General features: G+C 40.0%; 1 protein-coding gene across 28 annotated transcripts in view; it reads left to right on the forward strand.

The window, feature by feature from the left end:
• The window catches only part of EPB41L3 (erythrocyte membrane protein band 4.1-like 3), a 215555-nt gene that overhangs the window by 197427 nt on the left and 1660 nt on the right, over positions 1-16468 (forward strand). For 4 of the 28 annotated variants that reach the window (XM_014541649.1, XM_014541638.1, XM_014541648.1 and 1 more), the window contains 12 exons: positions 2282-2317; positions 2504-2569; positions 3029-3220; positions 9562-9636; positions 9990-10079; positions 11048-11764; positions 12274-12396; positions 13087-13470; positions 14241-14372; positions 15016-15114; positions 15689-15769; positions 16043-16159. In XM_014541649.1, coding sequence (XP_014397135.1) covers positions 2282-2317; positions 2504-2569; positions 3029-3220; positions 9562-9636; positions 9990-10079; positions 11048-11764; positions 12274-12396; positions 13087-13470; positions 14241-14372; positions 15016-15114; positions 15689-15769; positions 16043-16153 — 2106 coding nt within the window. In that variant the 3' untranslated portion in view covers positions 16154-16159. The remainder of the gene's footprint in view (positions 1-2281; positions 2318-2503; positions 2570-3028; positions 3221-9561; positions 9637-9989; positions 10080-11047; positions 11765-12273; positions 12397-13086; positions 13471-14240; positions 14373-15015; positions 15115-15688; positions 15770-16042; positions 16160-16468) is intronic. The other 24 variants (XM_014541664.1, XM_014541657.1, XM_014541666.1 and 21 more) reach the window with 19 other exon arrangements.

A 16468-nucleotide genomic window follows, 5' to 3' on the forward strand; every position in this document is an offset into this window, starting at 1 on the left:
TCTTTTAACTCATTTTTGTAGACTAGAGGTAGCACAGGTCACTCAAAATAAATGAATTGTCTAGGAAGGGAAATTTAAGATTGAAACTTCGTGGCCCATGCGCAGAAGTCGGTATTTTATGGAAGAGCCACACTCAAGGGGCCAAAGAGCCACATGTGGCTCGCGAGCTGCAGTTTGCCGACCACTGCCCTATCCCAAATGAAAGACTGTTTATGTATCACAGCTATGATGAGTGGGGAGGAGCATCACAAGTAATTTAATTAGCTTGTTGATGGTTACAGATATATATTTAAGTTCCAAATGGTCAAGTATACTTGTTCAAATAATAATAATTCTTTTAACTCATTTTTGTAGACTAGAGGTAGCACAGGTCACTCAAAATAAATGAATTGTCTAGGAAGGGAAATTTAACAAATAACTTCATACTGTATTGAAAAAAATGTGGTCAGATGGAACAATGATAGAAGGAATACTATGCTATTATGTATCCTTTATTAAATTTTTAGGGTACATTAAATGTGTGTGTGTGTATGTATGTGTGACTTATATTGTTTTTCAAATTTTCTCTACCAGTTAATAATTAAAATTTCTGTAAAACCAGTATTTATCTATAGTAATGGGAGTCAAGATGTTAATTTCCTAAAGTGCTAGAGAATTTATTTTTTACTTTGCATTAATTTTTACTTTAGGTTGTCTTTTTACAGCATTAAAATTATAATACCTAGTTGGGTATTTAGGAAGAACTAAATATTGTAAGTGGTATCTATAAATCATTTTATTGAAAATATCTTCAGAAAAACATTTCAAAGTGGAGTTTTATTAAGTGTCTTCCTTCGGAAATGCCAGGCTTCAATTCAGAGCTTGGAAATCATAATTTTTTTAAGTTAAAAATAATATTGTAAAAGTATTTTTCATATCCTTTTAAGCAATCATGTAAATTTATTAAAAGTTAATAATTTTTCTATGGCAAAATATAACCAGTGCATGTTATTTTATAAGAATTAGTAGTTAGATATAGCTGCACATGAATATATTTAATAAATTTCACTGTAATCTTAAGTGCTACAAGTGAACAATATTTTAATAATACTTTAAAGTTTATATAGCAGTTAACATTTTGTTGTATAACATCTGAAGCACAAAACTCAATACATGTAACAGGTAGCTTGTGAGGCTTAAAAATAAGTGAAGAGCTGTGAACCTGCCACATACTTAAGAATTAACACATCACTCACACTGTGTTAGAGTTACCTGTGCACTGTCTAACACTTTTTAAACACTTTTCCTTTTCTTTGAGGAACCAGCATAAAAGTAGTGAAGGGTGGGGCATTCTGGGTAGGCAGTCTTGACCCCTTTGGCAGATAAGGAAACCTGGACCCAGATAGACTGACTTGCTTATGGCCACCTGCTCAGGCATTGGCTTCTTGCGTGTGGCTTTACTCTGGGCCTCCTCTGTAGCACAGGCCTGGGTGACTGTGGCTTGGCCTACTTACCTAGTTTTTCGTACTCAGATACCAGCCCAAGGATTAGACACGTCCTTGAAATGAGAAGGGTTGAGGGAGGAAGGATAACAGGGTTGCATTTAGGTAATTTTTTTGTATTTTTTAAAAACTCAAAAATAGTGTTTTTAAAGGTAATTGTTGATTTTAAAGGTAATTGTTGATGGTAGTTGATTTTTATAAAAATTTTCTTATTTACCCCATATCTTTCTTCTTCCCTCCCAAATTGGTTTTTTAAGTACATGAGTTCAAGATATTACAGGTTTCAAGGAGTTTTTAAATGTGAGAACCTCTGTGTTAAATTTTTTGAGCCTCAGTTCTCTGGCCTACATTGGGGATAATAATAGCTAATCTTTTAGAATTATTATGAGGATTCATACACTACAAAAAGCTCTCATTATTGGGAAATCATAGCCATTCTCATGAATTTGAATTTTAATGGGGCTCCCCACATTTCCTGAACCATTTCTAATGTCCATTAAGGACAGCCCGCCGAGCCCTTGCTGTCACCTCCCAAGCATAGGTGTGCACACATTACACTTACAAGTCTGCAGGTTAAAGTGGCAAAAACCCACTGAGCAAGGAATCTTTTACTCCTCTTTTCTTTTTAAGCTTTGTCATTTGTGTGTGGGAATGTTGTGGTTTGCAAAGAAGAAATAGCATTCGTAAGCAAGAGCAAACTAGTGCCTCCTTTTAGCAAGTTTATATAGACCCTGGTTCCTCAGTCTCAGAGTCGCTTGCATGGTAAGACTTTGTTTCCCGCTCTTTCCTGATGCTGGCAGTCGGACCAGGAGGAAGATGCAGAGCTCAAGGCACAGGTAGACAATGAAAAATAAAACAATAGCAAAACCCAGTGTGTGTAAGCCATTGTCCATCTGTGGTGTTCCAGTCTCCCAGCATGCTCCATAGCCGGTTGCCATGTAGTGTATGTAGTGTGGAGGGTGACATTTGTTCCAGTGACTACCATGTCCCTTACCTTTCCCTTTCTTCTCCACTTTTTTCAGAATAGTCTGATTAAGCGAATAAAGGGTGAAAATGTGTATGTCAAACATAGTAATCTTATGTTAGAGGTTGGTATGAGTATATACCAGTGCATGTTCATGTGTGTTGAGTTCTTTCCGTGGTATACCTGTGGGCTCATACCATGATGCATGAACTGTGTGCTCTCACCTGTGAACAAGTGGGGATGACTTCTCACCTTTCTCTGATTTCCTTCCTCTCTCTTTTCCTGTGTGTGTATTTATTTTAATTCTCTCTGGTTACATGTGAATTCTATGCTTTAAAGTTTACCATTTTAAACTCTTGATTTTTATGCTTGTGTGACCTAGATTATTTTTTTCCTCTCTTTTCCTTGGCAATATCACATTTTCACCAGAGTGTTTGTGGTAGTGTCATGAGCTGTGATCAAAACTTTTGTTTTGACTACTAATGAAATGGACATTACTTTTTTAAAAAAAAAAAAAAGAGAGAGGAAAGAGGAAAATAAATGTAAAATGTTGACTGTTGGATTCTTTATGTTCTGAATATAGGAGCTAGATAAAACTCAAGATGACCTGATGAAACATCAGACCAATATTAGTGAGCTGAAAAGAACCTTTTTAGAAACCTCCACAGACACTGCCATCATGAATGAATGGGAAAAAAGGCTTTCTACCTCCCCAGTGCGCCTAGCCGCCAGGCAGGAAGATGCACCCATGATAGAACCACTTGTCCCTGAAGAGGTCGGTATTCAGGCTGTTGGTTGCAATTGTCTTCTGTTCACTAGACTCGCTTCTCCACAGGGTCTGCACCTGGGGAAAGGATTTGGCAAGCTTCTGAGTAGAGAATCTCACCACTTATCTGTGTGTAACCTGAGCTGCCATATTCAGTGCTCCAAAGAAAAGCTGAAAAATAAAATGATGAGGTGGCTAAGGAGCAAGTTGGTCACATCAGATGGTGCTTAAGAGTAAACAAGGAGCCACGGGGAATTATAATGCATGTCCGCCTATCCCATTAAACCTAGATTTCACATCTGGGAGAAAATTAGCTACTATCAAAGAACTGACACTTTTTCTGAATATGCTGCTTCTGCTGCATTAAGAAATGCCCTGAAAACTCATGAATGCTTCTCATTAATTGCAAGATAAGGCCTATGGAGGTTGTCTAATGTTTGACTAAATGGTAACCTGAAGTTGATAGAATTTCAGGACATACTTTATTCTGGGAATACTGTAACAGCCTTTTACAGGTATGAGCAGTATTTTATTTTTATTTATAACTGATTTTTATACATATGACTGCTATTTTAACAGATTTATAACCAGTTTTTATTTTATTTTTAATAAGGAAAGTAAGGCCAGAATATGTTTTCAAGTGAGACTCTTCCATATAGGAAAGCTCTGTATAAATTACAGCCAGAGTGTAGAGAGGATCCAGCTGGTGCGAGTGACTTGGTGCTCCCATTGTGGGCCCGCGAATAGCTAATCTGACTGTCGACTAGATTTATCTGTCTTTCAAAAAAAGTAGTTTTTTAAAACTGCATCTTTCTCGAATCATATTGATTAATTTCTTATCAAGACTCCATTATTGTGAGATATTTGTCCAGGAAGCTGAAACAGAACAGAAGAAAATTAAAACTTAGGCCTTTATGGGAGAAAATTTCTTTAACAGTAGTCAATGGTTAGGTCTTTGCAGTGGAAAAAAAAAAGAATGTAATTAAACTCATTTTGGTCATTTTTAAGACTTCCTTTAAGAGCTATTTATCAAAAGTGACCACAATCACTATACTATCTTCATGACAATTCCAAATCCAGCTAAACACTGATGAGGCATTTCTCTCTTTGAATTACTTTGAAAAGGGCCCTTTTATGCAGAATAAATGGAAAGTACTATTACCAAAGTATTCCTTTGCCATTAAACACCAATTTCCATCAGATTATTTGAGTTTCAAGAGATGAAATGTCTCATTCCAATTGATTTAAATGTTGTAGACCCTGCATTAGTAAGAATATCGCTTGTTAATTATCATTGCATAAAATTTCATTGTAATTGGTCAGATTTGACTTACTGTGTATCTACTATCTCTGTTGGGAATAAGGAAGATCATTTTGGCTCTGAGGATGGCAGACACTGCATTAAGTTACAAACACAAAAAATAAATAGCCACCAAAACTGAAACCAAAAAACCCATGCCTCCTTACAGTCGCTTAGTAAGGGACATGGTAGGTGGTAGCCACTTTGAATGAAGCTTAGGTGGACGCGTAGAGAAGTTAAAGGTTGGTGCTAATAAACAAGGGACTTTACAGAGCTAGGCCATCAGACTAGTAAAAAATGTGTTTCACTTACTAAATCACCTTATTCGTAGAGAATGACATTGATGAACCAAAAATCATTAATAACTTGAAAAGGTGATACTTGGAACATGGTGAACTTTCCCTGGATAGTGCTGCCTTTTCTGTGTTAGCACAGACAAGCTGCAGTGAGCCCAAGAAAGGATTTTTTTTAATAATTAAAGGATGGAAACATGGCCTCTGCAGAGGAGTGAGCAGTTTGGTTATTTAGACTGGAGAAGACAATGGGCTGGTCTGCTTTTAGGGTCTCCTAAGCTGTTAAGCAGAGGCTCTACCCCAGGGTCCAGCACCATCACAAAAAGAAAATTATAGAAAGACTTGGCTAGACCTGAAAAAGAACTTAAAAGCAAGGCTGATTAACCCTGGTTATCAAAGAGCAGCCCTAAGGAGCTTCAGGTCCCAGAGGAAGAGAGGTCCTTTCAGGGCGGGTCAGAGCTCTGCGTATTTTCCTTGACCTTGGGGCTGGGCAGAGTAGCCTAGGGGCTGCCTTCTAACACTGTCCAGGCCCCTTCATGGCATCCAAGTTTATATTCCATTTGAGGGCCGTAAGGACAATCCAAAAAGTTTGTATGCTCTAAATTCTTGACAGTTTCTAAATTATGGCCCTGGCTTTTGTTATGGTTTGTGAAAAGTGCACAAGATAACTTTTCTCCTCCCAGCAAGCTACATGCAAAGCATATTCATTTACAAACACATACCCAAAAGATTTTCATTTTAGAAGGGAGGTATTTTTCTAAGTAAATTACTAGTTTTATATCATCCTATTATTTCATGTATCCCTTTTTATTTAAAAAAATATGTATATATATATATATTGATTTCAGAGAGGAAGGGGGAGAGAGAAACATCAATGATGAGAGAATCATTGATCAGCTGCCTCCTACATGCCTCCTACTGGGGATCGAGCCCACAACCTAGGCATGAGCCCTTGACTTGAATCAAACCCAGGACCCTTAGGTCCACAGGCCGACACTCTATCTGCTGAGCCAAACCAGCTAGGATTCATGTGTCTCTTTTTAAATCTAAGTAAACAGTAATGGACCAGTTTAGAAAGAAGTCCTAAAATAATTTAATTTTAAACAAGGGCCAAATACTGTTTGTGTGAGAGGTTGAAGAAACCCTGATTCAGTGACCCCAAGCTTAGTTATTTTTTTTGTAATCTAGGTAATAAAATGTTGTGGAAAGAATCTAATTAGGGCTGGTTTTTAATGTGACCATCTTTTTTGTTTATCTATGGTGTGTTTGACTCCTAAGTATTTTTTTTTTGAGGATGTTTTCGTTGACTTTTTTTTAAAGAGAGGAAGGAAAAAAGAGAGAGAAACATGGATTGGTTGCCTCCCATACGTGCCCTGACCAGGGATCCAACCCACAACGTAGGTATGTGCCCTGACCGGGAATTGAACCCACAACCTTTTTGTTGTATGGGGCGACGCTCCAACAACTGAGCTACCTTGCCAGAGCAGTAAATATATTTTTATAAGATGCCACCAATTTATGATTAAAAGAAAATTCAGAGTTAAAAATATAAGTAATAAGCTAGTAATGGTGATGATACTCTAAGCATATTACGTATGTTTACTATAAAATGAGAATTTTATTGCCAGTAGTTTCAAGTTTAAAACATTTGCATTATTAGCAAGGATATGCCCCAAAACAGCAGATAATATCAGTCCTTATTAAATTTGGAAAATTGACAAACCACATACAGGGTTCATAGAACATAGGAAAGGTAGGTGTGTGGTATGTGAAGAATTCCAGGTATGTCTTCGGTTCACACATATTTTCCATGACAGTCTTCTATGATGCACCTTGGCCTTGTCCACATTAGAGGCATGTTCCCTTATGGTTACTTGAATATTAAAAGTTTCCAAATTCCACCCAATAGGCAGTACCCATTAGCACTTACACAGCGCCAATATTCTCTTTTTTAATGTGGCTGGTTTTACAGGTATGTGAACTTAGTACAGTGAATCCTCCTCATTCACACTCCATATTTGCACATTTGCTTCTTCACTAAAATTTATTGTAACCCCAATGTCAGTATTAGCAGTGGTTCCATGGTCCTTGGCAGACAGGCTGAGTGGTGAAAACCTTGAGTGGCTCAATGTATACGTTCCCAGCTGAGGCTGAAAGGCAGGGTTCTGCTTTCTTGGTTCAGCTCTCACACTGTAAACAAGTGTCCTTTTCATGGCCTGTTTAGTGCCACATTATTGCTTTTTTGTGTTTTTGCTGGTGATTTTTCTGTTTAAAATGGCCCCCAGGCATAGGACTGAAGTGCTGTCTAACATTCAGCAGTGTGCCTTATGGGAAGCTACATGTGTTAGATGAGCCTCATTCAGGAATAAGAGTGTTGTTGACTCTGAGTTCCATGTTGATGTGGATCAACAATTTATGTTAAATATAAGGGACTTTAAACAGAAATACATACAAAACAGATTATGTATTAATAATGACCAGAGGCTCACAGGAACCTAATCCTGTATATCCCCAATGGGGCAGTGTTTCAGCATTCACCAGTTTATTGTTCATAGCGACTTTGTAGAACCTAACTACCATGGATAATTGGAATCGATTCTATTTGTGCATTTGTCTGCTTTCTAGTCCAGCTCTCCTTTTGCTATTCGGGGCTTAGATGGACCTCAAATTGGACAAAAAAAAAAACATTCACCAGGGATCATCTATTTATGATTAAGAAGAATTATCTCTGCCCAAACCGGTTTGGCTCAGTGGATAGAGCGTCGGCCTGCGGACTCAAGGGTCCCGGGTTCGATTCGGTCAAGGGCATGTACCTTGGTTGCAGGCATATCCCCAGTGGGGAGTGTGCAGGAGGCAGCTGATCGATGTTTCTCTCTCATTGATGTTTCTAGCTCTCTATCCCTCTCCCTTCCTCTCTGTAAAAAATCAATAAAATATATTTTTTTAAAAAGAAGAAGAAGAAGAATTATCTCCATATTCTGAATCCGACTTCTTTGATTTTTTCATCCAGGCCTTGGTACATATTACAATTATCTATGGGAAATTTTTAAATACTGATGTGCATCCCACACATCAACTCTTATTTAAAAGCTGGCCACATAATTCTAATGCACAGCTCAGTTTGAAAACCCCTGGCCCAGCTCTGTAGAAACCCTTGATTCCCCCAAGAGCGAGTGCACCTCTGAATTTTGCATGCCAGCATCGGGCCTTGGTTCCCAGTCATGTTTCAGAGATGAACTTTTAGGTCACTAAACAAAATGGATACATCTAATTCTGTTCTAAACCGTTACATTAGTAAGTGTCCTTATTATCAACTTTTCTTTGTCAGTACCTCTTCTCTGTTAGCTGAACTAACTGGATTGGGGTTGACCATTATAGGGTTTAATTTTAATATCTATCCCCTTTTGTTACCCTTTTCTGCAACTGGACATACCCAGTTCTGAGTGCAGACAGTGGTGGACATTTTCAGTTATAAACACGGACCTTTTGGAAATGAATTGATGTCAGATAACAGGATATGCTGACTACCACTGTTTTCCTGCTGATTTTGTTTTTTTAAGCTTTCATTTTAGGAAAAAAATAGTTCAGTGATTATAATTAGAGGCCTAGCAGTGGTATTCTGAAAAATACCTCTAATTTTGACTTTTCTTTCCTGTTTCTTATTTCTATTTGAAAAAGAGGCTATGATTGAAAGTAAACCAAACAAAAATCCACATTTAATGATTGCACATGGTACGTTTTGTCTCTTCCAATACCTTTCTCCAAAATGGGGCAGGACAGGGATTTTATTTTTCCTTCAAAAATGTCTTACTTGTTCCTCACTAAATAGCTCTCATAAAATTATATTGTTTACAACAATAGAATTTATTTTGAAAGCTCCATTCTTCTAGAAACTTTGAACTTTGTTATTTTTAAATTTGCCTTCCTTTCTGTCACTGTTGTATGGAGTTGCATGCTGTGCACAGATAGGGTCAGTAGTCAATGTATAGCCACTTAAATTATTCCTTTTTAATACTAGAGAAAGGAATAACAAGAAGATAAAAGCTAGTTCTAACATGACTTATTTACTTGAGCGTTTCTTAATTTGATATGATAAAGATAAGCATGATTTGAAATAAATTATTCACCAAAATATTTTCAAATTGACTCTTTAGAAGTCTTCACCATGTTATGAAAATTCAAATAAAGCTACTACCTTGAGTATATTTTATGTTTATTTGTGGAACAATAAACAAGTCGATCTAGATAGAACCGGGTTTATTCGCATCAGTAGCTAATGCAGTGACCCATGTGTGTTTCTTGACTCTTTATGTAGCAGCACTTACATGGGAATACAATCAAGTATTAGAAATAGAATCGAGATTACTCTCACCTTAATGTTTTTAAGTCAACATTTTCTTTTCATACTCACTCACTGGCGGTGTGCCGATGACTGACATAGAGACACTGTTCGAGGCTGGGCACTCTTTTTATTGCTCTTGCATGTCCTGTGTTTGTAGAAATAAGAGTGTTTGAGTCATACAAACACCAGAATTTAGGAAAATTATCTCTTACTTTTTGGAAATAACTATTCAACTTTGAGATAGTTTCAGACCATTTTTCAAATTAATAGACAATAATTTGCTTTTTACAGAAAAATAAATAAATAAAAGAATGACTGTTATATGTATAGCACAATAAAAGAACTCTCTCCTAACTTGCCTTTTTGGGAACTGTCTGCTTCCTCTTCTCCAACCCAACCCCCTTTATTCAAACAGACCAAAGAAGAAAGAGAGATTTCTGAAAAGGTTATATTTTTGCAGCAGGGAAGCTCTTCATTCCTTGAGTCTCAGGTAAAAAACAAACATAAAAGAATTTTCCAAAAGGGTATTGCTCTTCAGACTGCAGTGTTATTAAAATGTCTTTAGTTTTGTTTTCTTTTTAAAATTTACCTTGCTGAAAACTAAGGTAGGTATATATCATTTTTGCTTCGCTTCTGGGGAGGGGAAAAGGAATTTTCTCACCCTTGTAGTTACCAGTTAGCCATCATTTCTTTATGGCTTTTGCTCCTAAGTGGTTATGTCTGAGTGTGGGCTTTTCTAATTATTGGAACTCTTCACCATTTGTTTTACCCTTAGTGTGATACTAATCTGGATGGCTTTGAATGGCTTTGAAAGTTCTGAATTTCTATTGGTTTTCCCACTAGCCAAGTGTGATAAAGAGAATGCGGGAAGGAGACTCTGCGGTTACCTCTCAGCAAATCATTTTCCAGAAAACGGTCCCATCGACCCTAGAGGTTATTTTTCACTTCATTTCCTTTAATCCAGCACCAACAAGTTGATGAATCTGCACTTCTTTTTTCCTAAGGCACACATATTTCTGGATTCAAGTTTGCAGGCAGTGATAAGTATGCAAGTAGAAAACATTCCAATTTAAAATGTAAACCAAGGTGCTTATTTGCTCCTTGATTTCTCTTCTTTCTGGAACCTGTTAGACTAGTCAGCTGCCTGGTCCCATCCATTTGAAGCTTCCCAAATGCAAACATGTCTTAACTTTCATTTCTTCTGCCTTACTGGCACTGGCAGTAGGAAGGTGGCAAAGGAAGTACTGAGACGATGAACATCAGTTGCAAATAAGATTGGAACACTGTACAGGCCACTGTCACCTGTTTGTAAGAGGCTCCCACCATGTCCCAACAGTGGGAAATCGTTCCTTCTAATGCCTTGAACACGGGCACATGCAATAGTTATTGGATAATAAGTGGTATAATGGATTTGATCTCCTAAATAAGGAAGTATAACTTACAAACATGCAAGCATATCCCCAGAAACTTGTGGAATGCTGGCAAGTTCGTTTTGAGAACAGGTCTGAATACACTGTTATGTTTCATTTGGAAAACTGGCTTTTTGTGTCAACACAAGTAAAGCTAAATAACTTGTACAACCACCTTAAGATTATAGTATTTAAGGTTAAAATATAGAATAATATAGATGTTTAACATACGATCAGATATATCTCACCACCAAAGTATGTTTCTATTTAAAGAAATCTGACCCTGCAGCTCCACATGCAGACTGTATTCTGAATTGAGGGTTAGAGCTTATAAATTTCAGATGAGAAGCGATTGCAGCGATAATTATTAGATGGCACCAGCCGGTGCAGTCACATGAGTGTAGCTCTTGTCCTGATTTTCGTAAAGGATTCTTGTTTTAGAAATGAGATGCCATCAGCGTTTCTAATTTAGCTTTTATATTTCAAATATAGGGCACAGAGGATTGGGTTTTTGTAGACAAAATACCTACTGAGGTAGTTGATGGCGATTTGAAAAAGATTGTGACTTACAAGGTGGTGACCATGAGCAGTAGAACTGGTGACATCCCCGCCGACATGTTACGCTCTAGTACCATTGAAATGCAGAGCTTCGACGACTTGGCCCAGGAAATACAATTGAAAGAAGAAAGCAAACAGAAGATATATGCTCTAGGAAAGTCCTATGATACCGTATCCGGAAAAATCGTGACTATGACGGAGAAAGCTAAGGAGGGAGATAAGGGAGTGCAGCCCTCGGGTCTTGAAGTGTTTCAGAAAATGGAGCCAAGGAAGGTCACCCCCGTCATGACAGAGTACGAGGTTCTGGAAGCCATCGCTGATGAGAAGTCCAAGCGAGGACCCGAGGGCCACACTCCGAAGCGGAGGTTGTCGGAGTCCCTGGCTCCCATCAAGGAGGCCGAGTCCCGGCGGCAGAGTCCCGAGGAAGAAGACCCCAGGAAGGCTCAGGTGCTGGGCGGGGATGCTCTGCGCGTGGGCCTGGAGAGCGTGCGGTGGAGCCAAGCTGAGCACGCCCAGGAGGGGGAGGCCTTGAAAGTGGGGCTCTTTGGACCCCGAAGGAAGAGCCTGTCCGAGTGGAGGTACTCCCAGGAGCCGGCCTTCAGCGTCACCACTGCCCATTACCTTACCGAGTCGGCTGCCTCCCGAGTCGTGGTAACCAGTGCCTTTCGTTCGGCCACCGCCCCCGATGCCAGCATGACCTTTCTGAGGCAGCGCCCTTCCACCCTGAACCTTTCCGTTTATCTTGCTGTTTGGCTTTACATTTAGAGCAGCCAACCCAAGCTTTTTACTTTTGTTCATGGTTCAGTCAGTACCGCAGTCCAGCGAGCATTAAAACACTTTTCGTTTTACTTCCAGCTCCCCGTGCCCGAGATGCGATAGTGCTGCTGTGGCTTGCAATGAAGGGGAAAAAATGATCCGCTTAAACCAGCGCCTCCCTAATCCTAATAACTCTCTCTGCTTTACCCAACAAGAGCTCATGGTCACCTCGATTGGCTATTTTATTTCCCATTCTTTTCCGTTCCCCAAGTCTCTGGTAGATTCCTTCCTCCCTCCTCCCTCTCTCCTCCGCCTCCAGTTGTGTCTCACCAGCTGTGAATGCGCTGTGTGCCTGTATAGGTTCCTGTCTCTGTGCTTGACTCTCCATTTCTTTGTTCACTCAGACTAAGCAGTCTTCTGGTGAAAAGCTCATGGATGGCTCTGAAATCTTCAGTTTATTAGAGTCTGCGAGAAAGCCGACAGAATTCATAGGAGGGGTTACCTCCTCTTCTCAGAGCTGGGTTCAGGTGGCCTTTTGCTTCCATCCTTGGTGTTCTGACTCTGCCTGTTTGCCTTGCTTGCTTTCTTTATGCCTGTTTGCTGTGTGTGTGTGTGTGTGTGTGTGTGTGTGTGTGTGTGTGTGTGTTGCATCCAAGTGGGCTTCGCCTCAAACACCTCAGAGGTGCCCTCAGTTCTTCTCCGTCGTGCCTGCGTGGCGTGCCTGTCATATGCATTTAGTTCCATTACAAGAACATACTTCAGATACTCAAAATGCAATGGTGATGAGAAATTTTAATGGCGTTCATTTTTTTAAACCATTTTATGTCTCCTATGAGGTCCAAGAAAGCAACCCAAAACAATGTGAATGTGCTGCTGCAAAGCTTTTTTTATTCTGTTTGGGTTTTGGTGGTGGTGGTGGTGGTGGTTTATTATTTAAATTGTGTTTTGCACTGCATTTTCTTTCTTTTGCGGATATCCCAAAGTAGCAGCACAGATTCTAATGTGTATGACAGGGCAGAGGGCAGGCATCAAAGATTCTGGTGGGAGGAATGAAGCTAATTTATATTTCCTAAAGTGTTTATGGTTATAAGCACTTCACACTGGCTTTAGGCATCTTGGTGAGTGGCATCGGTTTTTGTTGTTGTTGTGGTTTTTCTTGTTGTTTTTTTACCTTTGGTTCATGGAAAGTCGCATTGACACAATCTTTCCCCATACAGAAAACAGAAACCAAGACAGAGTCCAGCGAAACCGAGACCGAAACAACCCAGCCCCCCCAGCCACTTAGCATGGAGAAGGTTGTTCAGGAAACGGTGGTGGTGGAGGAAAGACGTGTGATGAATGTGCATGCAAGTGGGGATGCTTCTTACGCGGCTGGAGATGACGCAGATGCTGCAGCACAGGCAGCATCTGCTGGTGCTTCTAGCGTTAAAGGGAAGGAGGGCTCTGCTCTGACAGAGGGAGCTAAAGAGGAGAAAGGGGAGGTTGCCGATAAAGCTGTCCTGGAACAGGAAGAAATGGCCACTGCTTCCCATGAGCCAGAGGAGGAGCAGAGTGCCACAATCCACGTTTCTGAAACTCTGGAACAAAAACCTCATTTTGAGGTAACTAGTAGTTCATTTACTTTTAGCACTAAAGTAAACTGATCTGAGTCCTTGAAATTTAGTTAAGCATAAAGATGAAGCTAAGTTTAATTTTCTTTTTCAAGTGCATTTTCTTTCTCCTCTTATTTCTGTCGTGCATGGCAATTATGGGTCTCGTGCAAACATATATAACGATTCTTAATAATATATAGTTCCAGGAAGTGGTTTCTGCTCTCACTGCAATTATTATAATTGGCAGTAAACCTGGGAAGTGCCTGTCCAGCCAGGATATTAGAAAATTTGATAAATTGATTTCTGATCAATGTAATCCTGAAGGACCACAAACCATGCTTGTCCAGGTGCCAAATACCAGAACTTGGTTCTTTATCCTGTTTCCTTGTAATTCTTAAAGTATTGGGAGTAAGGGAGTTATGTCTTATTACTTGTTCCTTCTTTCTAAGAAGATCATATTTTTTAAAAGGCTACTTTATGATTTTTTTATTAAGATTAGTTTATGAGATCAAGGAAGGGGGACAAAAAATAGTTTATTTCCTTCAAAATGTTTTCCTTTACCTGGAACATTCCACATAAAGATGCCATGGAATTCTGGGAGACTGTTGGACATGTGTCTGTGGTGTGCCTCACTTCCCAACTTCCCTAACCTCGTGGAATATGAAAACATTTATTTCACACTAACCTGTGCTTGTATATATCCACCAAGCGGGGAGGGACAAAACCAAAACTGTGTTTGTACAAACTAATGGCCACTCCCCTACTTCCTGTTGGCGCAGTCATCCACTGTGAAGACAGAAACCATCAGTTTTGGCAGTGTGTCGCCAGGAGGAGCAAAGCTTGAAATTTCTACCAAGGAACTGCCAGTCGTTCACACCGAAACCAAAACCATAACATACGAATCCTCAGAGGTAAGAGTCTGGGAAGATCGGAGCCTGGCACTGTTTTATCCCTTTCATGGCTGAGTGTGTTTAAGTGCAACTGCATGATTGTCCATTTGTGGGACTCAGAGGACCAGCAGCCAGACTGTCTCTGTCAAGAGTGATGCAATAATGTTGTTTTAGTACTGATTGTGGGGTAGCAGGCGCCTTAAATAAGTCTTCCTACATCTCAAACAGTAGAAAAAGGCCCAGACATCTATTTCCATAGCCACCGATAAGGAAAAATATTAACCCAACCAGCCACTGCTCTCATTTCTAAAGCCCCAGCTTTATTAATGACTAGAGGCCCAGTGCACTATACACTGGTAGGGTCCCTAGCAGCTGCCAGCCGGGGCCTCCCTCCCTTCCCCCTGCCGGCCCTGCACCCTGGTCGAACTCCCGTACAACTCCCTGTCGAGGGGACAATTTGCATACTATGCTTTTATTATATAGGATGGTGAACTCTGGCCATGTCTGGGTCAGTCTTTACCCATAGTGGCAGCTGCCAGATGCTGATTGAGGTGCACAGTGATTATGGGAGACAACTAAGTCACCATAATGCTCTAAACTAAGCAAACATCTGGAGAGGTAATGTAAATATTTGAGTGTGATATCTTATTCTTTGCTTGCTTAGGTTGATCCTAGTGCTGATTTGGAGCCCGGCGTGCTAATGAGTGCACAGACGATCACATCTGAAACCACCTGTTCCACGACCACCACCCACATCACCAAAGTAAGACCTTCCCTCGGAACTTTTTCTAGGTTTGGCTGCATATGCAAATAGTTATGTGACTCTCAGTATGCCAGGAAAGCTGCATTGGAGCTTTCTCAACTACTATATTTATGGTATATTTGTCCTCCTGGGCTAGTTCTATTCAGGAATATACAGTCTGATAATCTTTGCTTACCTGACACTAATGTTTGGCACATGATAGGTGCTCTAGAAACACTGGCCAGCCAAATCCAAAGGATTCCATTCCATCCTTGTTTCTGAAATTAACAATTTACAATAACTGCCATAGAATTCTGTTTTTAATTCTTAACGGATGGTACTGTAATAACTATGCATGGTGTCACATGGGTACTAGACATATTGGGGTCATAACTTCATAAGCTATATAAATGTCTAATCACTATGTTGTACACCTGGAACTGACATAGCATCCTGTGTCAACTGTAATTGAAAATTAGGGAAAAAAAGAAGGATGTTACTTAAAACTGGGTCAGCATCTTCTGCCATTTCCTCCATTGAACAATGATTATTCCTCCAAGCGGGAAAATTCATAACAGTTGTCTCTTCCTTCCAGACTGTGAAAGGAGGCATTTCAGAGACGAGAATTGAAAAGCGAATAGTCATCACGGGCGATGCAGACATCGACCATGACCAGGTAGTGTGTGTAAGATGGTCAATACCTGTCAGCAGGGCAGAAAAACACTGGTTGGTCCTATTCTTCCCAGTGCTATTCTTCCAGTCCAGCATGTAATCTAAACAATTTTCTGAATTAACTTTCCAATATACAATGTACGATTCTTTTTGCAATCATTGTACCTCATTTGTAAATTGTGTATAAAGATCTAGCTCATGAGTCTCCACCTTGCTACTGATCATGCATGTTCCACCTCCTTTTTGTCTTTGCCCTTCTGTGATTTCCTGGGGATAGGCGCTGGCTCAGGCAATTAAAGAGGCCAAAGAGCAGCACCCTGACATGTCAGTAACCAAAGTAGTGGTCCATAAAGAGACAGAGATCACACCGGAAGATGGAGAGGATTGACCCCAGGTAAGAGGTGACACTGATTCACTTGGCTTGGCCTCGGCTGGCATGTGGCATGAGGCACTTTCCCCTCATCCTTCGCCTGACTCCACCCTTTCCTTTTTTCTCTCACTGGCATTTGCAGGGCTGGCTGGTTACCCAAAGGATGGAGACCTGCTTGGCAGGTGCCTGCTTGTTTCAGATTTGGAGATTCCATCCAGAGGACTTTGCAGACAGTGCCAGCTAGAGGACAAAGGAAAAGCAGGGTCCTTGCTTGCGAGATCTCGCTGGAGTTTGCTTTTAGTCCTTGTCCTATACTCCTTTCATTAGCCAATC

This window comes from Myotis brandtii, unplaced genomic scaffold, assembly GCF_000412655.1.
Source record: "Myotis brandtii unplaced genomic scaffold, ASM41265v1 scaffold276, whole genome shotgun sequence".
Taxonomy (NCBI): domain Eukaryota; kingdom Metazoa; phylum Chordata; class Mammalia; order Chiroptera; family Vespertilionidae; genus Myotis; species Myotis brandtii.